The sequence below is a fragment of the Eptatretus burgeri genome, chromosome 11 (assembly GCF_056783735.1).
Source record: "Eptatretus burgeri isolate ZD-2024b chromosome 11, Ebu_testis_v1, whole genome shotgun sequence".
Lineage (NCBI taxonomy): Eukaryota > Metazoa > Chordata > Myxini > Myxiniformes > Myxinidae > Eptatretus > Eptatretus burgeri.
The window spans coordinates 99,740,385-99,762,897 of record NC_140971.1 but is presented as its reverse complement, the minus strand read 5'-3'; the positions used below and the strand labels follow the sequence as shown (position 1 = coordinate 99,762,897).

Here is a 22,513-nt window from a genome sequence, read left to right as displayed (position 1 = left end):
AAGTTTCATCTGAATCCGTCCACAACTTTTTGAGATATCGTGTATATATCGTTTTTGGCCCTTTCTCTCAATGTTGAAGAATCAGTTTAAAAATTCTAGTAGTCGGATCTGGAACCGGAGCTTCACCAAAATCTAATCAGTTCGTCCTTGTGACACACCCAACGTCTCCACAAAATTTCATCTGGATCCATCCACAATGCTTTGAGATATCCTGTACAAAATCAAACAAACAGACAGACAGAAAAGGGGGTGAAAACATAACCTCTTTCACCTTCGGTGGTTGAGTTAACAAGGTGCCACCTGGTTTTAGAGGAGAGAGATAAGTTTGAAAGTTCATTCTTGGGATGAGACAGGTGTTGTTTTCTGGATCTACTGAAAGTGGACACGCACTTGTTGTGGACTTTTTGGAATGGACTGAGATTGCCTTCGGTCAGACTAGCCTTCCAGGAAGAGAAGGCAAATTGTTTCAGAGCAACTGCTCTCTCTTTAATTGAAGATGAGATGGGATGAATCTGTGCATGAGAGAGAGCAGGTTTCTGTGGAAGAATTCCCAGGCTGAGTTAACATCAGGGTCAGTCGATATGGGAGACAAGTCCCAAAGAGAGAGAGATGGGAGAAAACCGGATCGGAAAATTCAGAGATTGAGTCAGACCTAGGAAGTCACAGAACTGTTTTGCTGAAGCTGCCTGGCTGGTGAGAGTGGTACCACCACCCAGGCAAGTTGCTTGGTGACAATTGAAATCACCACATCCAGTTTGAGGAAGAGAGAGTTTGGATGAGTGGTTAAAAGTTTGTCCATGATGTCTGAGAGAGAGATGTACATGTTGTCATCACTGTTAGGACGACGGTGTAACATTAAGGCAAAGAAGAGGTGAGAGCGAAGGGAAAGTCACAGCCCAAGGTACTCCTTGGATTGGGTGGTGTAAGATCAGTATATAGACACTGAGAAATTGAGTTATTCATGTTAAGTGCAACAAATGCTGAAGAGGCGGGATTCAAGGGCATCAAATCGGAGGAGACAATAGCCTGGGAGAGGTATTAGGGAGTCAGGTGTGTCCTGTGGGAGGAAGGATTCTGTTCGACAGATTATGTCCGGTTTATCAGAAACGGCTTGGATTGAGAGATGTCAGGTTGGACCGGAGACCTCGGATGGCTGAGGACTGCGCAGCACACAGGGATGGGAGGAGGTGTGGAAGGGTGCATAATGGGGGTATGGGGATGTTGTTTGGGGGAGGGGAAGAAGTTGTGGGGGTGGTTGAGGGGAAAGGGGGAAGCATTGAGAGGGTGATGTGAGGCGAGATGCAGAAAAGTGGGACATGAAGCTTTGAGGAGGGTGAGGTGAGGGGGATGCAGAATTTAAATTCCCAAATTGGACAAATGGAGATAACGATCATGGGATGAGAGATAATAATTCGTGTTTAAGGCATGGAGATAGGTGGTGCTGTTGGTGTGGGAGGAGGATGGTTGGTTGATCAAGTGCTTCGCTGGCAGATACTTTTGGGGAAGAACAACACGTGGGGGGGAGGGGGGGTAGTTCTACTCCTGACATAGAAATAAGGAAAGAGAAACATTTTAAAATGCTTTTAAAGGAAGAAGGAAGAAGCGTGTATACTCATTGAAGATTCAGTTTGGAGATATTGAGAAAAGCGAGAAAAATAATGGAGTACTGGAAGTACAGGCCAAAGGAAATTAAAGTAGAATGAGGTTGTTGTGGAGTGAAAAAATAATGTTATCTTGTTTGTTTTTATTTTTGTGAAGTGAGGAGGGGAAATAGGATAGTGTTGAGGAGGTAAAAAGTACAATATTTGGGAAGAAAGAAGCAAAATGAGAAACATAGCAACCTAAAGAGAGCACATCGTTTTCACAGCAGCTATCCGAGAAGTAGGCCTTGAAGAACATGAAAACAAATTTGACGTGTACAGCACAAGCAAGATTCGCCGATTCAACATGAAAAATTGGAATGGTACACAAACAGCAACACAGGGACGAAGATATAACAGAAAAAAAAAACACGACGGGTCCGGATCGGAAAACTTAGCTTAAATGAGGTGGGAAAAGCAGCTGCAGATTCAACTAACACGTGGAAGTCTAAATGATTAAAAAAAAAGAGCTTGACAGTGATTTAAAAAGTTTCATTGGAACTGAGCATGTACACATGCTTCCCATTAAAAATTAAACTGTACATCTATTTGTTCTCTACGTTGTACAGATACATATTCAAAATAAACAGCATGACAATACTGAGAAGGAAGTGCTGAAGCATGATGACAAAGGGAACAGGATAAGCCCGAAAACGGTCATGTCAAATAAATATGGTTGGAAATTCTCAACATTGTTCAGGACAAGTGTGGTCAGCGTCTCATCCTGTCCCAAGTAATGCTTCTGCGGGGAGAGTCGTGACTGGTCAGCGTGGCTGGTGTGATGAAACATTGGGAGGTGTAAGACGTGAAACAGCATCAGGTGTGAAGCAATGTTTAGTTTCCCATCTTTCATTGCTTGATCGGATTTGGAACATTGATGACTTGTAATATACATTGAATGCAGAATCTAATGATTATAAAGATTCCTTCGTCAGAAGATTGAGGAGTTGTGTCTCATCTTCTCATATCTTGTGACACGGATTACTACCGCAGACGTCAGGATGAGTTAAGCTTTAGCTTGATGGACTCTTCATTTAGTATGCACAGACAAGGTGTAGGACAAGGACGAATAGTCTTGGTGGAGAATTGCCATCTGAGCATAAAGCCCCATGGCCATTCTATCTGCAAATTTTTGTGTTTGATCCTGGACTTCTGCACATATGCAGAAAGCTCAATGTGACTTTCAATGATATTTTGAGTGCATAATATATTATTACAGCCACGGCCCGCTCCGGTTACCTGGTTCGAGTCTCGTAGGTCTTGTCAAAACGGCTGGCAGCTACTTTCACAGCCCCGAGTAAGTTACTGGACCTGTTTGTCATGTTACCATACTCATAGGGGCTGTGGAATTAACACAAGGAAGCACCAATAGGTGATCGTGACCTTTCTAATCTGGCCAAGCAACCGTTGGTCACGAGCGTGGCCTGAATCCGTATTGAGCCAGTTTTTCGAATTACAGTACACTACAACCAACCGAAACCATAAAACGAGGCAATCAGAATTCGCAGAGTCGAACCCCTTGACCAGGTATATTTATTAACAAAGTAAATGGCATGGGAGAAGGAGTCTTAGAAAATAATCAATCATTGAGCAATTACAATAAATGATAAATCATGCAATGAACAAACTAATTAACCCATACTTGATATGCATTTTCAAGACAAACCGAGTGAATGAATGGCAAATTCCTTAACGATTCTTACCTTATGGCCAGCTCTTTCATTAATTTGACAAATCCAATACAGGGAAATACACAACAATGTCAGGAGGTTGCTTTCAAACCAGTTGGTGTCAAAGCCGTGAAAGCATTCTGCAGCATAGATCAGTGTGTCAGCAGCTGATTTCTGGCATAACAGCCCCTGCTCAATGAGGCGTAACTCGGTGAAAACCCTCTGCTCCATCGCAGTGTTCTCAAAAGTTCTTTGGTCTGGCGATCTCAGGCATTTTCAGCTCTTCACACTCCTGCGTTAAAAGTTCTGCACAATTGGCCTATCTCCTTAAAGCTCTTTCTCCTCTGGCGATTTCGTCAAAGCTTTCTCTCTTCTGGCAATCTCCTAAAAATTCTCTCTCCTCTGGCAATCTCCTAAAAACTCTCTCTCTCCTCTGGCAATCTCCTAAAAACTCTCTCTCTCCTCTGGCAATCTTCTCGAGGCTCTCTCTCCTCTAGCAATCTCCTCAAAGCTCTCTCTCTCCTCTGGCAATTTCGTGAAAGCTTTCTCTCTTCTGGCAATCTCCTAAAAACTCTCTCTCTCCTCTGACAATCTCCTCAAAGCTCTCTCTCTCTTCTGGCAATCTCCTCAAAACTCGCCCTCTCTCCTCTGACAATCTCCTCAAAGCTCCATCTACTCTGGTGATTGCCTCAAAGCTCTTTCTCCATTGGTGCTCTCAGGTATACACATCTCTCTGCGTGAGTCGCCATCAACTGTCAACAGCATGAGATAAGCTGATAAGCCTCCCATGGTGAAGCTGTCAGCTTTCACAATGCAGATTCCATATAAATTCTCCTGGTGTCTTGAGCTACAAGGCTCTTTTGTGCATTTTCGAAGGAGAACATTTAAACAAACAACTGAGGAAAGAACATGAAAACCCAGCCAGAGATTTGATGTGGGGGATAGAACAACAGCGGGGCAGGGAAAACACACATCCCTCTGCACATTATAGCGACGCATAGTGAACCTCACAATTACGTAATGCTTGTTCTCAACAAATATCAAGGAGGTAACTCAACTCCACAAAGCAGTTTTTGTTAACCCCTAAGAATCATCCCCACAACAACATGTATAAATAAATGACCGTTTTTACAGCCATTTTTCCCTGCTGTGCAGGGGTTTGGCTTTTTCTTGAGGCAATGTTTTATGGCCGGATGCCCTTCCTGACGCCAACCCTGGTCGCCTCTTACGACACACAGGGATATGGTACACCTATTCTAACCGGGGCATACACCGGGACCAGTACACTGGCACTCATTTCGCCGACCTCGGAAGGATGACAGGCTGAGTCAACCTCCTGGTGTTAATTCAGCAGCCAACGGGGCTTGAACTCAGGACCCTGGGATCCCAAGCCGCCACCCTAACCACTAAGCCAACACCAGGCTTCCACAACAACATGTATGTATCCAGAATATGTTTAATCTGAAATTGATACCGACTGTACACCATTTTGTAAGTGGTGCACAGTCGATAAATTGGCCTTACCTTGTCTTGCCATTCCCGATCCAGTGGGACATAGACAAAGATTTCTCCAGATGTCTTGTTTATGCCAAAGAGATTGGAGTGTGGATGTTTTTTTTCTCTGAGTTCAAAGTGAGCACGATTATCATTCCATTGAATCTAGCGGGCCAACACAAGAGATCGAAGACGATGGTCAACAACAGCATAGAAATATCCAAAGTGCTTTAACAACATATTCATTACTTATGAGGATTAATCGTACCAAGTGTCTGCCTCAAAATCTCCACTGTGATTTTTCCACCAATCGTCTGCACAGAAAAACTTAAAAACCCATCAAGCATTGTGTTCGTTCCGAGCTTAAGTGAAAATGTGTTCAACGAGACAGGCAGAAAAATGGCCTTTCCTCCATACGAACAAGCACGCACGCACACACAAATGAATTAAGTGTTTCTGGATGGCAGGAGTTTATATTTGTAATATTAATGTGGGATTATATTTAAATGTCGAAGCACTTGTTTTCAAAATAACGAGATTTGCACCGACAGGATGGTGCGGTGAACCATTTCACAGAAACAAAAAGAGTAGGCCATTGTGTGCCAGTACTCCAGTTCATTTCCAAATTCCTTCCCCAATCTTTGCTGTGTTTTTAGCAAGGGTGCACACAACATATTGAGTTTGGTTATTCAATGCAAATCAAATATATGTTCATCAGATACAGCTTCACCAAACATAGATTCACTTATGTAACTTCGTTCATATTCGTAATTATTGCGACACAAACTTGTCACCGACACAAACCTTGCTCACACTTGTACTTCAATAATTCCTTGTTACCTGAACCTCTGGTTAGTGATTTGTTTCAATTTAAACACTTTACCCTAAAAAAAAAATGTTTTTTAAAATAGTGTAAAGGGAATAGTGTGTCGAAACAGTAATGACAGATAAAAGAAAGAAAGAAAAAAAAATTAGAGAATGAAGATATAAATTGTAGAAGAAGTTATACAATTGGCATCAGAGTTTAAGCCATTTGATTACCTGAAACACCAATGAACAGTTTATGGAGCCAGAAAAAGAGAGAAACAAATCCCAGGTATCACACCGAGATAGATAATTTTTGGTGATGCTGAAGTGTAGTGTCTGGTACTCAAAGGTGTCGCACATGATTTGAGGAAAGGGAATGGAACAATAATAGGATCCAAGCGAAAACTACAAGAAATAGAGAGGTCAGCGATAGGAGGGAATACTGGGGAGAAGGAGGAGGGGGTATGCCAATATGTTTTTCCATTTTCAAGCATTTCTGAGCCAAAAACATGACTGATTCCAATGACATCAGGGACATCCAATAACATTATTTTCAGATCAGATTAGATCTGTGACTTGCTGCAGGTACCATATGAACCTGTACTAACCTGTTTCATGGTCGGGTTGGCGGTGACTAAACCGTCTCCCCAACCAGGTTTCCTAGTGGGTATGGTGTATGGATATTGTTACGCGTAGTAACATCCTTAACAATATGGACACCCAGCAGGATTAAAAACAAAACCTGTCAAAGGACAGAGGAGCTCCTTGCGCGCCAATGGCCATCCATATCTGGTGCCCAACTGTGGGTGCCAACCTCTTCTTGCAGTTGTGTTACCTCTTTCTAGGAGGTTGGTGGCAGGATTTGCACTCCGGCCACCGTAAAACACTTCGTTCAGCAACACACAAAAAGGCAAATAAAACTAAAAACCCACTCTGTGAGAGTACCTCCTGTGCCGCTGCCCTTCGCAGGGCAGGTCACCAAATGACGAGATCGGGGCAGAGTCTTCGGGACCCCCATTATTTTATGATAGAAGGAAAAGCATGAGGTAACCTTCCTGGGTTGGTTGTTGGTGGTGGAGTGTCGGGGTGATGCTGTGGTGTCGTCCACCAGACGGTGGTCTCCTCAGTTTAACCTGAGGTGGTCAATTCACGTGGGTGCCTGGAATGTCCATACTCTAACAGAGGTTGATGACATGTCTCTGCTATCAGCTGAGCTCCAGTGTTTGAAAAACAGGATTGCAGCACTCTCTGAAGTTCAAAGACTGGATAGTGATGAGATAATTGGAGGGTGGTTACACTAATATTGGTCGAATCCCAATGATGGTTACCATTCCCAAGGCATATCTGCAGCTGTGTCCAATAAGCTGACGCCCATGATAATTGAGGTAACATCAGTCAACGAGCTCATTTTGAGACTGAGGATTCGTCACTCCTTGGGTGTCGTTTCCCTGCTCCCTGTATGCAATGCTTATAGAAAGTCTTGTTATTTCTTTTTTTGTTGAAATTTTTCCCTTTCAAAATTTTCACGTTTGTGTTGCCTCATAACCTGGAATTAAATTGCATGAAATCAGACTTTTTCCACCTTTATTTTCACATCGTAACCCACAAATTCCAAGTGAAAAACAAATTTCAGAAAATAAATTTAAAATACAAAACTTGATTATCTTGGTGGGATAAGTGTCCACCCATCCCTCAGTAAATACATGGTGGAAGCTCCTTTGACAGCAATTATAGCTGGCAGTCTGTTGGGATAGTTCTCTTCCAACTTTGCATGCCTTTATTAGGCAATATTTGCCCATTCTTCTGTTCAAGCTCAGTGAAGTTGCAATTGGAGCATTGATGGACGCAATCTTCAAGTCGAGCCACAGATTTTCGATTGGATTTAGGTCGGATCTCTGACTGGGCCACTCAGACATTTATCTTTTTGTTCCTTAGCCACTCCAGTGTAGCTTTGGCTGTGTGCTTCAGGTTGTTGTCACGCTGAAAGGTCAACTTCCGTCCCAATTTCAGCTTACTTGCAGAGGGCAACAGGTTTTCCTCTGGGATTTTTCGGTATTTTGCTCCACCTATTTTCCCTTCTGTCCAGACAAGTGCCCCAGTCCCTGATGACGAGAAACATCCCCATTACATGATGCTGCCACCACCATACTTCACAGTAGGGATGGTGTTCTTTGGTTGATGTGCTGTATTGGGTTTGTGCCAAACGGAACGTTTTGTATTTAGGCCAAAAAGTTCCACCTTGCTTTCGTCAGACCACAAAACTTTTTGCCACTTGGCTTCTGAATCTCTGGAGTGTTTTTTGGCATACCTCAAATGGGATTCAAGGTGGGCATTTTTGAGTCATGGCTTCGTTCTTGCCACCCCAACGTACAGGCCAGACTTGTGGAGTGTTTGGAATATTATTGTCACATGCACACAGTGACCAGTCTTTGCCATAAAGGCATGTCACATGCACACAGTGACCAGTCTTTGCTCTTTCAAAGTTGCCATTAGCTTCTTGGTGGCCTCTCTGATCAGTCTCCTCCTTGCTTGGTCATCCAGTTTGGAAGGGCAACCTGATCTAGACAGGGTCTTAGTCAGGGGCATCGAGAGCGAGTACGGGTCTCGAGGCAAACAACCTCAGGGCCCCCATCCCACCCCCACTTTTTTTTTTTTTTTTTTTTGTATACCTTGGTCGAGGCTCGTATGAGAGCTAACACACAACTCACAGCAAGGAGGCATGAGACAAGAGGGGCGGGAGTGGAAGGGACAAAACAGTGGGGAACAGACACATTAGGTGAACTGTGGAAGGGAGATGGATGGGGATGGGACGGGGAACATGGCGAAGAGAAGATGGACATTTCAGGGACTTTCAGGAAGGAAAGCAGGAGAAATGAAGGAAGTGGGCTTGGGTGGATGATCGGGGGTAGAAAAGATCGAGGATTTGGATGGGGGAAGATAAGAGGTGGTGGTGAACAGCTGTTTTGAAAGCCTGGAGGGAAGAATGGGAAAGAATAGTGAGGAAGTTTATTCCAAAGGCGGGAAAAAAGAGGAATGAAAGAGTGAAGATGAGCAGTGATTCGTGATTTTGGTAGTTTTACCAGAAGGGGGTTGTTGGCGGACCTTGAGCGCCCTGTGGAAATGTGGTGGGGACAAATCGCAGAGAGAGCAGGGGGGCAAGGCTGGAGAGGAGTCGGTAGAAGACAGAAAGACCACCGACCAACCTGCGGTGATTGAGTGAGAGGCCCAAAGACTCAGCTTCATTGCGGGAGATGCCGATGATCTTAAATGCCCTGGTTTCGACAGCGTGAAGCCGAGAAAGGTGGGAGGCAGGAGCACCAGCCCAGAGGGGAGAGCAGTACTCCATCAGGCTACGGACAAAAGCTTTGTAAGTGGTCAGGAGCTCAAGAGGGCCGAGGAAGGACTTAGCACGACGGAGGATTCCCAGTCGGCGACTGGCTTTTGAGGCAAGGTTGGAAATGTGACTTTCCCAGGAAAGGTCATGGCAGATAGTGAGACCTAGAAGCTTGAAAGAAAAGACTTCTTCCAGAGGATTGTTGAGAAAGTGGATGGGGGGTTTTGTAAACGGTCCTTTCGAAGAGACATAGTGAGAGTGTGAGATTTGTCTGGATTGAAAGACATGTTCCACGTGTTGGACCAGTTTGTGATTTTATCCAGATCTGCAGTGAGCGAAGAAGCTGCTGCTTGCCGGTCTGAGGGATGACAGATGGTACGGCAGAGGGTGGAGTCGTCGGCAAAGAGAAATAGAGGATTTTCCAGAGAGTCCGAGAGATCATTGATGAAAACCAGAAAAAGAACAGGGCCCAGAACGCTACCTTGAGGAACTCCAGCCTGCACAGGAAGAGGGGATGAAAGAACTCCATTTAGGGCCACACGTTGACTGCGACAGGAGAGGAAGTCTGCGAGCCATGAGTGGAGATGGCCTTGGATACCATGGGAAGAGAGTTTGGTGAGTAGGGCAGGGTGCCAGACTGTGTCAAAAGCACGTGATATGTCCAGGGATACGGCTCGGATTTCCTGTCTGGCATTGAGGACCTCCATCCATTGATGGGAGAGCAGAAGCAGCATATCCAGGGTAGAGTGACCTGGTCTGAAACCAAATTGATGATTGGAAATCAAGCCATTGGAGAAGAGGAAGGATTTCATATCTGAGGCGATGATGGATTCCATCACCTTGCTGATGATTGGGAGAAGGCTGATTGGTCTGTAGTTATAGGGATCTGTTTTTGCACCTTTTTTATGCAGGGCAGTGATGGTAGCAGATTTCCAAGCAGATGGCAGATGACCTTGGGCAAATGAGAGGGTGAATAGAACAGAGAGAGGGTGAGCAAGAGCAGAAGAGCAGGCTTTGAGGACACGTGGGCTGATGCCGTCTGGACCGGTTGCAGAATCTGACTCGAGGTTTGAAAGCAAGCTCTCCACCTTGTCAGGAGAAAAGGACACAGAGTCCAGGGACAGTTGGGTGCGACTGGGTAAAGTGGGTAGAGATAGTGATGGGTTTAGGACACAAGATTTAGCTGCAAACACCGAGTTTAGACATTCAGCTTTATCACGTGTGGAATCAGCAGTGCGGCCATTTGAGGTAAGGGAGGGGATGGAGGGGGAACATACACCAGAAACAGATTTGATTAAACGCCACCAGGATTTTGAGGAGGGAGAGAGGTTTGAGAGTTCAGACTTGAGATGAGAAAGATGTTGTTTTCTGGCTCTCCTGAGGGTAGATACACACTTGTTCCGAGCTTTGTGGAAAGAACTGAGATTGCCCTCAGTTGGGTTTGCTTTCCATGAGGCAAAGGCAAGTTGTTTCAGGACAACTGCCTCGCCACAAGCTTCAGTAAACCAAGGGCGGGAGGAAGGGTAAGACAACTGAACACGAGAGGGGATAAATCTGCGCATGAGGGAGAGCAAGTTTCTTTGAAAGAATTCCCAGGATGAGTTGATGTTTGAGAAAGTAGTGATAGGAGACCAGTCTGTCAGTTTGATGGCTGCTCGGAGACCCTGCCAGTCGGCTTGAGTGAAATGCCAGACTCGACGGCGGTGAGGTGGTTCTCTGATAACAGCCAGAGAGATGTCCACTTTGACAAGGACGTGGTCAGAAGAACCAATTGGAGCGAAGGAAGAGCAGCAGATATTGTCAGGGAAATTTGTCAAAATCAGATCCAGAAGAGATGGAGTACCATTGGTTGAGATCCGGGTCGGGAAGTTGACCGATTGAGTCAGTCCCAATGAGTCGCAGAAAGCTTTTGCTGAGGTGCCATGGCAGGTGAGAGAGGTACCCACACCGAGCCAACTGGCGTGATGACAATTGAAGTCACCACATAAGAGGAAGAGAGAGTTTGGATGAGAAGATAGAAGATGGTCCATGTTTTCGGATAGTGAGGTGTAGATGGAGTCATCACTGTTCGGTGGATGGTACAGTACACATATAAACATGAGGTGGGAGTGGAGGGGAAGCCGAAGCCAGAGGTATTCCTGGGGGTGTGGGGGAGTGAGAGCAGTGCATGGAGAGTGAGGAATAGAGTCTTTGATGAAGAGAGCAACACCTCCACGAGGACGAGGCTCAGGTCTGTCATACCGTAAGAGGGAGTAACCAACTCAAGACCCTCATATCTGAATCCAATTTAACCGTGAAGCCAACACCAGGCTTTCTGGAATGATGAATTCTCATGTTCACTTGTATATCCTTGTTTTCTCCTCTTTATGACGTCACCTTTGTGAATCCATTCCAGATTGCTCTTCTCTCCATTCCCTTTTTTTTTTTTTTTTTTTTTCTCCCTTACATTTGTATTAAAAATTACAATCACAGGAGAACCTCAGGCCTCTCAATGGACTCAAGGCTGCGAGGAAGTGAACCTACCCCCAAACCACTCTACTCCTCCTCCTCCCCCTGATGCCCCTGGTCTTGGTGGTACTACATGCCTTCCACTTCTTTATGATCGTCTTGATTGCTTCAAGGGACATTCAAGGCCTTGGAAATATTTTCATACCCATCTCCTGATCTGTGCCTTTCCATGCCTTTATCCCAGAGGTCTTTTGAAAGCTCCTTGGTGTTCATGGTTGAGTCTTTGCTGTGAAATGTTCTACCCAGCAGAAGAAACCTACAGGAACAGCTGATTTTATTCTGAAACGAGAAGAGCACTCGGCAGAGCACTTACCTTCACCACGTAATGCCTGATCCATGAGAACATAATATCGGGCCCAACACATTTTTGAAATATGCAATACAGTACTATATCATTTTTGGCCCTATCTCTCAATGGTGAAGAATCAATTTAAAAATTAAATAACTCTCGTATCCAGATCTGGATTCGGATCTTCACCAAAATTAAATAAATTCTTCCTTGTCACACACCCAAAATGCCCACAAAGTTTCATCCGATTCCGTCTACAACGTTTCGCGATATTGTGCCATATATCATTTTTGGCTCGATTTCTCAGGTCAGGTCAGGTTTGGGAACATGCGCTGGAGCAGCGTGCTGCTGTGTCCACTTTCCGCAAGTACTCCAGGGGCCTCTATCTGGCCATCCCACAGGCAGATGTAAGGCCCATCCCCATGTCCTTGAGATGCTGATAAACCTGCTGCAACCATGAGGCACGTGGTCGGCCCATTCGCCTCCTCCAATCACGAGGCTCCCTCACTGAGGGAATCTGGTGAGCAGGATCAGCGTCAGGAAAATGAGCCACATGTCCATTCAGCCGCAGCTGATGCTCATGGACTATGCAGGTAACAAATCTCAACCAAGTCTCTCTCAGCAACTGCTCGTTGGACACAAAATCCGACCAGCGATAGCCAAGGATTCTCCGAAGAGACCTGGTACCAAGGGAATTAAGTCAACATCTCAGATCCCTGGTCAGAGTCCAAATCTCACATCTGTAGTGCAAGACTGGAAGCATCAAGGACAGGAAGACTCAGACTTTCATTCTCCTGCACAGGTACCGGCAGCACCACACCCCATGATCCAATGAATCCATGACTCTCCAGGCCTGACCCAGATGTCTATTGACCTCTGGCTCACAGGCAGCAGAGACATGCATATCACTGCTGAGGGAAGTGAATCTCTCCGTGACCTCAACATCCTCGCCACAAATCGGTACAGACAGGACAGCAGCATCCAAGATGTCATTGAAAGCCTGGATCTTAGTTTTGACCCAGGAAACCGGTAATCCCAGTGGCTCCAACTCCTCATTGAACACCTCGAGGCCCCCCAAAAGGATATCTAAAGTCTCTGCAAAGATGACTGAATTATCTGCAAAATCAAGGTCAGAGATCTTGACATTCCCAAACGATGCACCGCAGCTTGATCTCTCTGACATCCTCTCCAGAATCCAGTCCATACAAGTGGTGAAAAGTGTGGGGGCCAGTATAAACCCCTGACAAACTCCAGTAACAACTGGAGATAATTCAGAGATGGCACCACCACATCTCGCAGTACTCTCAGTACCAGAGTAGAGTTCAGACATCAGATCAATCATTTTTGGTGGCACACTGCTTGTGTCCCTAACCGTATTCCTCAATGGTGAAGAATCACTGAAAAAATTCCAGTAAGCAGATCCGGATCTGGATCTTCACCTAAATCTAATCAGTTTGTCCTTGTCACATGTCCAACCTGTCCACAAAATTTCATCCGGATCCGTCTCCAACTTTTTAAGACATCCTGCACAGACAGACAAAAAGACAAACAAACAGACAAAGACAGAAAGGGGTGACAACGTAACCTCCTTCATCTTCGGTGATGGAGATAATAATCATAATCACTACAATTTGACACTGGAAGAGGGCAATAAACATTTGTGATTTTGAAGCTGATTGGTTACACCTGAGCCAATTTGCGATTGCAATTATAAGGGGGTGGACACTTTCTCAACCAACATATTATTGCATGCTTCTCAGGTCTGCAATTGCATGCTATTGCATGTTCTGCAAAGCTGCATGCTTCTAAGGCAATGGCACCCAACATACAGTGACCCCCAGGAAGTTATTTCATTAGTATTCGTGTCGTTAATACTCCCCTCATGCTGGTATATGTCGTAATGCTGGTATATTATGTCGGAGTGGCGACCCGTCCAGGATTGTACCCAATAGCCAAGGAGAATGCTTAGGCAGCACCAACGCTCTGCACAGAATATGGTCCCGATGGATGGGATGGATGGACCATAGGCTTGTTGTAGCAACTCTGAAGTTGGAGCTAAAATCCAGGAGAATGGTACTATCCCAGTAATAGGCTGGATGTTGGGAAACTCAAGGATGAGAACATAGCTGAGGAGTTTGCAAACAAGCTGAGTCGGGATTTGGGAAGTCTGTATGTTTTGGGGGATCCTGAAGAGTTGTGGAGCATCTTCAAGACCACCATCCTTGATGTTGCAGGTGGTTGTCTTGGAATCCACCATCAGGCACAGAAGAACTTTGTCTCTCAAGGGACACTGGATACCATTGACCAGAGTCCCAGGGCCAGGCTTAATGGCAGAGTTGAGCTGCTCAGTGAATTGAAACAGAAAACTGAATGTGCACTGAGGGTGAATGAGGAGGCCTATGTGTGAGGACTGTGAAGGGTAGAGCATCACCTGTGGTCAAGTGATTCTTGTTCTGCTTACAGAAGAATTTATGCATTGCGTTCTTCCAAGCTTGTCCCTTGGTGCAATGCAGTTAGAGCAGAGGGCGGTGAGCTTTTGACAGAGGAGTCTGAAATGAAGGCCCACTAGGCCGGTTACTTTGAGCGGCTATCCCAGGTTGACCCACCAGCTGTGGAGTTGGAAGTCAGGGATGTTACTATCCCTCTTGCTGACCCTCTAATAAACTGTGAACCACCTTTGTTTGTGGAAACACAGACTGCGGTGAAGCATTTGAAATGAAATAAAGCTCCTGGGATATGTGGCATTCATGCTGATCTTCTAAAGGTCGGTGAAAATGCTGTACTCTTGTCATCGCATGCAGTTCTGTGCTCTGTTTTGAGCACAGGCATCATCTCAACAGACTGAAAGAGAACCCTTTTTGTGCCTCTCTGGAAAGGGAAGGGTGATTGCCCCAATTGCAACAACTGCCAAGGGGGTGTGACGCTGTTGGTACCTATGAAGGAGGATGAAAGTCTGAGTCTTTAAGTCCTTGGTGCTTCCAGTCTTACAATGATTTACAAGGAATTAAGGCACATAAGGAGGCCATTCGGCCCATCATGCCTGCACCACACCAATACCAGATTTAATCAATCCGTCAATACCCCTTCCCTTCATGTGCAGCCTTTTTGGCTGCTACACTGGTACTCATTTCACCGACCTCAGAAGGATGACAGGCTGAGTCAACCCCCTGGTGTTAATTCAGTGGTAAACGGGGCTTGAACTCAGGACCCCAGGATCCCAAGCCACCATCCTAACCGCTCAGGCAACACTGGGCTTTTTTTGATCTACGGACGTGAGACTTGAACAATAACCAAGGATCTGAGATGGGGACTTAACTCCTTTGGTACCATGTCTCTTCAGAGAATCCTTGGCCATCACTGATCAGACTTTGTGTCCAACGAGAATTTGCTGAGACAGACTCAGATGAGATTTATTTCCTGTATAGCCTGTGAGTGTCAGCTGCGGCTGTATGGACATGTGGCTCATTTTCCTGACGCTGATCCTGCACACCATATGCTGTCAGCTGGGGAACCTCGTGAGTGCAGGAGACCAACGCGCTGACCATGTGCCTCGTGGTTGCAGCAGATTGATTGGCTTCTCAAGGAGATGGGGATGGCCAGACTGGGGGCCCCTGAGTACTGGCAGGAAGTGGATGCAGCGAGCTGCTGCTTCGGCGCATACTCCCATACCTGACCTCCCCTGACATCAGGGAACTCACCCACCACTGAAAATATCTGAAGCGCTAGCTATAATATACTGCGAAAAGAACTAATACATTGGTGTTGAGTTTAGCAAGTGCAGAACCATTCATTCATTCATTCCTTCATGGTTGGAGGAAAAGCTTTTTGATTCTTTTGTGTGTATATAATCGAAGTTAATTTTATTTTGCTATCAATTCCAGCTCCCACCTCCCTTTGTTGAGAAGGGAGTCAACCCTCAGATGCATGGCTGGCTCACTAGCCTTCATCAGTGCCCTCTTTGGAGGGGGAAATCCACTTTATATGGATGATGGTCGGTGAACAAGAAACGTGTTAGTCTTCTCTTCTCTGATTGATTGATTAGTTATCTTCTCTGATTATGGAGAATTTTCAGAGGTTCTTTTGGAGATTTTTCAGTTTCTTTTGGAGGCTTTTCAGAGGATCTTGTAGAAGGTTTTTCAGAGGTTCTTTTGGAGATTTTTCAGTTTCTTTTGGAGGCTTTTCAGAGGATCTTATAGAAGGTTTTTCAGAGGTTAGTGTTGGAAGGTTTTTCAGAGTTTTTCTTTGAGGTTATTTTCAGCCTGATTACGGGTGCAGTTTCTGGTGGTGGGTTCGAGCTGAAGCACCACAGGATGCAGAGGAGCACCACAGGACGAGTTGGAACAACAACCCGGCTGCACAGCGACCCCTCCATCCCAGTTCCCTCTCTCTTGACTTTCCTCAGCAATGGAAAGCGTCGGGCTCATGAGCCAAAGTATTAGTATTGATTAGCTCTGCACTCTTCTTTTGATGAGTGGGATGTTCTACCCCACTAATTGGCTCATGTGACCAGCCGGTGCTGCACTTATCTGTCTGCTCAGCAGAAGATCACCAGGTACAACGCTGAGGGTGTGACCTCCAGTTAGGTTGCCGTGCCAATAAAAAGGTATCGCAGAAACCTCGAAGCGTAACCCTACTAAGGCGGTAGTCTAAATCAAGCATCTACGGCTGTGTAAGATGTGCAGCCCATTGGACGACGAAGTTTTCTTTTTTTTTGTATACAATGTCGAGGCTCGTATTAGAGCTTGCACACAGAATGTACAACAAAGGGAGCAGGTGACAAGAGTGGCGGGAGAGGGAAGCACAAAACAGTGGGGAACAGATACATTAGGAGATCTGTGGAATGGAGAGGGATGGGGCGGGGAACACGGGGAATACAAGGTGGACACTACAGGGACTTTCAGGAAGGAAAACATGGAATTTGAATGAGGTGGGTTTGGGGTGGATTAACAGTGATAGAAAAGATCGAGGTTTTGGATGGGGAAGATGAGAGATGGCAGTGAACAGCTGTTTTGAAGACCTGGAGGGAAGAGTGGGATTGAAGAGAGTGTGTGAGTTTGTTCCAGAGGCAGGAAAATGGAGGAATGAAAGAATGAAGGTGAGCAGTGATTCTTGATTTTGGTAATTTCACCAGAGGGGGGTTGCTGACAGACCTTGAGCACCCTGCGGAAATATGGGGTAGACAGATCACAGACATAGCAGGGGGGGGGGTGGGAGAGGGTGGGCGAGGCTGGAGAGGAGACTGTAGAATACAGAAAGACCATCGATCTGCCTGCAGTAAGAGAGTGAGAGACCCAAAGACTCAGCTTCTTCGCGAGAGATACCAATGATCCTAAATGCCTTGGTTTCCACAGCGTGGAGCCAGAAAAGGTGTCAGGAGCAACAGCCCAAAGGGGAGAGCAGTACTCCATCAGGCTGTGGATGAAAGCTTTGTATGTGGTCAAGAGCTTAGGTGTGCCAAGGAAGGACTTTGCATGATGGAGGATGCCTAGTCGGTGACTGGCTTTGTAAGCCAGCTTGGAAATGTGGGTTTCCCAGGAAAGATCATGGCAGATAATGAGGCCCAAAAGATTGAATGAAAAGACTTCCAGAAGATAATTGTTGAGAAAGTAGATGGGGGGGGGGTGAGTGGGGTTTCCAGACAATCCTTTGTAGTTGGCGGGTGAGTGGGGTTTCCAGACGGTTCTTTGTAGTTGTCCATTTTAGTTGGAGTTATCTGTCGTTGGTGGCATCAGGGTCAGAGATTTGGAAGATAATCCTGGGGAACCCCCCCCCCCCCCTCCAAGTTGTAGCCCTGAACTCTGGACCTGTTACAATACTTTCCAAAGCTGCATTCTGACTTGCAACACTGAAGTCAAGAGAAGTGAGCATGAAAATCCAGAAATGTGAGAATTTGAGCGATGGTGAGAACAAGCCTTTCAATTTCATGAGCTGGTCCAGAACAAGCTTTGAAAGTCAGTGGGAACTGTAAAGTAAGGGTGTTGGTAGTGATGGGACTTCAAATTCCCATTTGCATTTCCCGGCCCTGGTGGGGTGGGAGGAGGTCGGGGAAGGGGTGAGTTCGGAATCCAGTGGGGGGGGGAGGTGGGGTGGGAGGTGGCAGGGGGAGTGGTGGGATGAGGGAGGAGAAGGGGTGGTGTGGGAGTCCAGGAGGAGGGTATGTGGGTTGGTCAGTGCGACCAATCGACGAGTGAATATTGCTGACATAGCTGCAGCCACACAAGCTCTATTTATTATTGTAGATAGATTGGCCATAACATGACACGTTCAAAGAGGCAAAGAAATTGGCAATGAACCTGAGAAAGGAGTCATGTAGAAACAAGATTGAGTACACGACACTAATGAGAAAGAAGTCATCAATCCATAATTGTCATTGTGTTCACATTTTGTCCATCATCGCTTGTACATCACGCCTCAAGTTGGATTTGCTACACCTGGAAATATGGCAGATTCATTCCCTTGCAGTATACACTTCATGAATACACATTCCTACCCACCACATACAAATTATCCACACCACTGCTGGAGCTCTGTCTCAAATAATGGAATATAAAGGTTACTTATGTCATCAAAACATACTAAACATGACCTTATTTGGCTCAAGCAGCGTTTTACCTTGAGGATCGGACTGTCAGGAACGGCATTCTCAATAACTTCTACAGGATCTGGTGTGATCCACAGGTTTGGTAGCAGGGTGATCTCGACTTCTGTGAGGTCTGTGTTTCCCAGATTGTGGTCACCTTTGTCTTTGACCGTTAGCATAAGTGTGTATTGAGCTTCCTCATTGATATCAAGCAGCTTGTAACCTTGAAGAGAGCAGAGGAAATGCCAACATAGTCACATCAAACTGGGGACCATCCCAAAATGCAAAGCATCTCGGCATCGACTTTGTACTCAAACTCAACTTGATGAAAATAACTGCAGTTATAAAAAAACAAAACAAGTTAAATGTCCCGAGGGGTAGTGGAGTTGACATAGGCATTAGATACATAAGAAGGTGTAATTCATACATATCCTCTCAATGAACCAGACAAGGTAAGGAGAGGGGTATATTTGGATGGGTCTTGGTTTATGTTTGGGCCAATGAACCCCCCCCTTCCCCTCACAGCCCACGCTCTTGAGTACAAGGCTGCTGTCACGGCGCCGGCCATCACATAGACCCCTGTGGGTGCATTGTCATTGGCGCACTGCAAAGTGTTGCGTCATTGGTTTGGGTGGTACAGTGGCAACACCCATCAACATGACATCACCACAGCGACGGCGATGTGTCACCTCATTGGCCAGTGCCAGGGGATGACCAAAGAACGTTTGAAATGTGTGGCTTTGGAGGAGGTGGCGAAATGCCGTGCGCAGATTCATTCATTCTCTTTTCTATTTCTACTCTACTCTACTCCACTCGCTGTGCCTGCTTTTGTCTCGTACACTTCGTGACTCTCTCTTCTCACCCTCTTCAGTGTGTCTCCTCCATAACTCCAAAAAGCATGAAGCCGAGCAGCCTGAAACTTTGCAGGCATACTAGGGGAACACGAAGGAAGTGCAAGTGTGAAAAGTGGGTGTTTGGGTTAATTAAAACACCCCTTTTGAAGATAATTAATGGCCTTATCTAATTATAGACTAAAGCAGGGCTTCATCCTTGGTCCCTGAGTCAGCCCTCTGTCAGCTAGCTGGGGTCTTAAATCACCACTTTTTTTGCGTGCTCAACAATGCCTTGACATGGAACAGGCTGCAATGGTTTCTTAATGATAAAGCGTTCAATTTTTTTTCCACTTTCCTCCTATAATCCTTTTCCTCATATTTCCTTTCTGGTGTATGTTCCCCCTCCATCCCCTCCCTTTCCTCAAATGGCCGCACTGCTGATACCGCACGTGAAAAGGCTGAATGCCTAAACTCGGTGTTTGCATCAAAATCTTACATCTGAACGCCATTGCTTTCTGTACCCACCTGACCCAATCGCACCCAACTGTCCCTGGACTCTGTGTCCCTTTCTCTTGACAAGGTGGAGAGCTTGCTGTCAAAACCTCGACTCAGATTCTGTAACCGGTCCAGACGGCACCAGCCCACATGTCCTAAAAACCTGCTCTTCTGCTCTTGCTCACCCTCTCACTGTTCTATTCACCCTCTCATTTGCTCAAGGTCATCTGCCATCTGCTTGGAAATCAGCAGACGTTACTGCCCTGAATAAAAAAGGTACAAAAACAGATCCCTAGAACTACAGACCAATCAGCCTTCTCCCAATCATCAGCAAGATTATGGAATCCATCATCGCTTCAGACATTAAATCATTCCTCTTCTGCAATGGTTTGATTTCCGATCATCAATTTGGTTTCAGACCAGGTCACTCTACCCTGGATGTGCTGCTTCTGCTCTCCCAACAATGGATGGAGGTCCTCAATGCCTGACATGAAATCTGAGCCGTATCCCTGGACATATCACGTGCTTTTGACATGGTCTGGCACCCTGTCCTGCTCACCAAACTCTCTTCCTATGGTATCCAAGGCCATCTCCATTCATGGCTCCCAGACTTCCTCTCCTGTCGCAGTCAACGTGTGGCCCTAAATGTAGTTCTCTCATCCCCTCTTCCTGTCCAGGCTGGAGTTCCTCAAGGCAGCGTTCTGGGCCCTGTTCTTTTTCTGGTTTTCATCAATGATCTCTCCGACTCTCTGGAAAATCCTCTTTATCTCTTTGCTGATGACTCCACCCTCTGCCCTACCATCTGTCATCCCTCAGACTGGCATGCAGCAGCTTCTTCGCTCACTGCAGATCTGGGTAAAATCACAAACTGGTCCCACACGTGGAACACGTCTTTCAATCCTGACAAATCATACACTCTCACTATGTCTCTCCAAATGGACCGTTTGGAACACCCCCCCCCCCCACATCTACTTTCTCAAAAATCCTCTGGAAGAAGTCCTTTCTTTCAAGCTTCTGGGTCTCACTATCTGCCATGATCTTTCCTGGGAAAGCAACATTTCCAACCTCGCCTCCAAGCAATTGGCCGACTGGGAATCCTCCATCATGCAAAGTCATTCCTCGGCCCACCTGAGCTCCTGACCACATACAAAGCTTTCATCCGCAGCCTGATGGACTACTGCTCTCCTCTCTGGGCTGGTGCTTAGTCTGCCTCCCACCTTTCTCAGCTTCACGCTGTGGAAACCAAGGCATTTTGAATCAGTGGTATCTCCTGCGATGAGGCTGTCTTTGGGCCTCTCACTCTCTCACCGCCAGCAGGTCAGTGGTCTCTCTGTCTTCTACAGTCTCCTCTCCAGTCTAACCCCCCCCGCCCCCGCTCTCTCTGCGATTTGTCCCCACCATATTTCCACAGGGCGCTCAAGGTCCGTCAACAACCCCCCTTCTGGTAAAATTACCAAAATCACGAATCACTGCTCACCTTCACTCTTTCATTGCTCTTTTTCCCACCTTTGGAATAAACTCCGTCACTCTGTTCAATCCCATTCTTCCCTCCAGGCCTTCAAAACAGCTATTCACCACCACCTCTTATCCACCCCCCATCCAAATCCTCGATCTTTTCCATCCCCGTTAATGCTCCCCAAACTCACCTCATTCAAATTCCCTGCTTTTCTTCCTGAAAGTCCCTGTGATGTCCATCTTGTATTCCCCGTTTTCCCTGCCCCATCCCTCTCCCTTCCACAGATCTCCTAATGTCTCTGTTCCGCACTGTTTTGTTCTTCCCACTCCCACCCCTCTTGTCTCCTCCCCCCCCCCTTGCTGTGCTTTGTGTGTTAGCTCTCATACGAGCCTCGACAAGGAACACACAAAAAAAAAATCATCGAATGCCTGGTCTTCATTCCTACGAATTGCTGGAAACATTGCAATGCTTCCAAACACCCAGAGACACCAGTATTCAAGCCTTTATTTATTTTCTGCACGTGATAAGCTCTAGAATCGCTTAACCCGAGCCAAATTTCAAAATTTACACCACATAATTGACATTAGCAGCAGTTCGTCCTGCTAAAAAAAAGTGTTCATTTGTCCAATTCGGACGTTGTTTGACATTCCAGGAGTCTCCAGGTGGCGTTTGCGATAATCGATCGCGAATCGCTTGCCAAGCTCGCCGTTCCTTATCAACCGTTTCGTTGGAGTTGTGGAAGAAAATAATTATATTAATGCACTCTAAATTGTAATTGTGCTGGTGTTTTATAAATTTAATTTTTATGCTACAAGTCGAATTGGCTGTCAGTATTCCTTCCCTTTCGCCAAGAGTCAATTGCCCTAAATGTTGATAAAAGGATTGTCTTGCTATGGAACAAAGTGACCTGAGTTGATAACACCAACTTTGTTATGATTACAAAGTTGCTTTTCACCTCGAAGACACGTATTGCATTTTGGAGTTCTTTGGCTAATGTTTAACAGCCCCTCCACTCTCCCTCTGAAAGCATATAAATACCAGAAATTGTAATCTTGTTTTAGTGCAAGCACGTGAGGATGTATACCATCTCAGTGGGTTGCACTCCTTGGGACTGGCCAAGTACCAAGTATAATAAAACTCTCTGATGTAATGTACTTTCTTGTTGTGGCAAGTGAATTGATCGGTGTCTGTCATTTGAATAACAGGATTTGCATCGAGTCAGTTAAACGGTTGATTAAAAGTAAATACAGGACCAAATAAAACGTTAGGCAATAACTTCCACAACAAGGCTCGCTTGAATGCTTAATCGGGGTGGGCAGATCAATTCCAAAAGTACTTGATAACAACCATGGAATTTGGGATTATTTCTGATATTATTTCTGGTATTTCAGACAAACCTCATCCAAT

General features: G+C 45.8%; 1 protein-coding gene across 2 annotated transcripts in view; it reads right to left on the bottom strand.

Annotated features, from left to right (window-relative positions):
• Positions 1-22,513, bottom strand: part of LOC147017755 (cadherin-17-like) — a 168,643-nt gene that overhangs the window by 90,967 nt on the left and 55,163 nt on the right. For both annotated transcript variants that reach the window (XM_085847642.1, XM_085847643.1), the window contains exons 7-8: positions 18,355-18,545; positions 4,835-4,969 (exon numbers count right to left, since the gene is read on the bottom strand). In XM_085847642.1, coding sequence (XP_085703768.1) covers positions 4,835-4,969; positions 18,355-18,545 — 326 coding nt within the window. The remainder of the gene's footprint in view (positions 1-4,834; positions 4,970-18,354; positions 18,546-22,513) is intronic.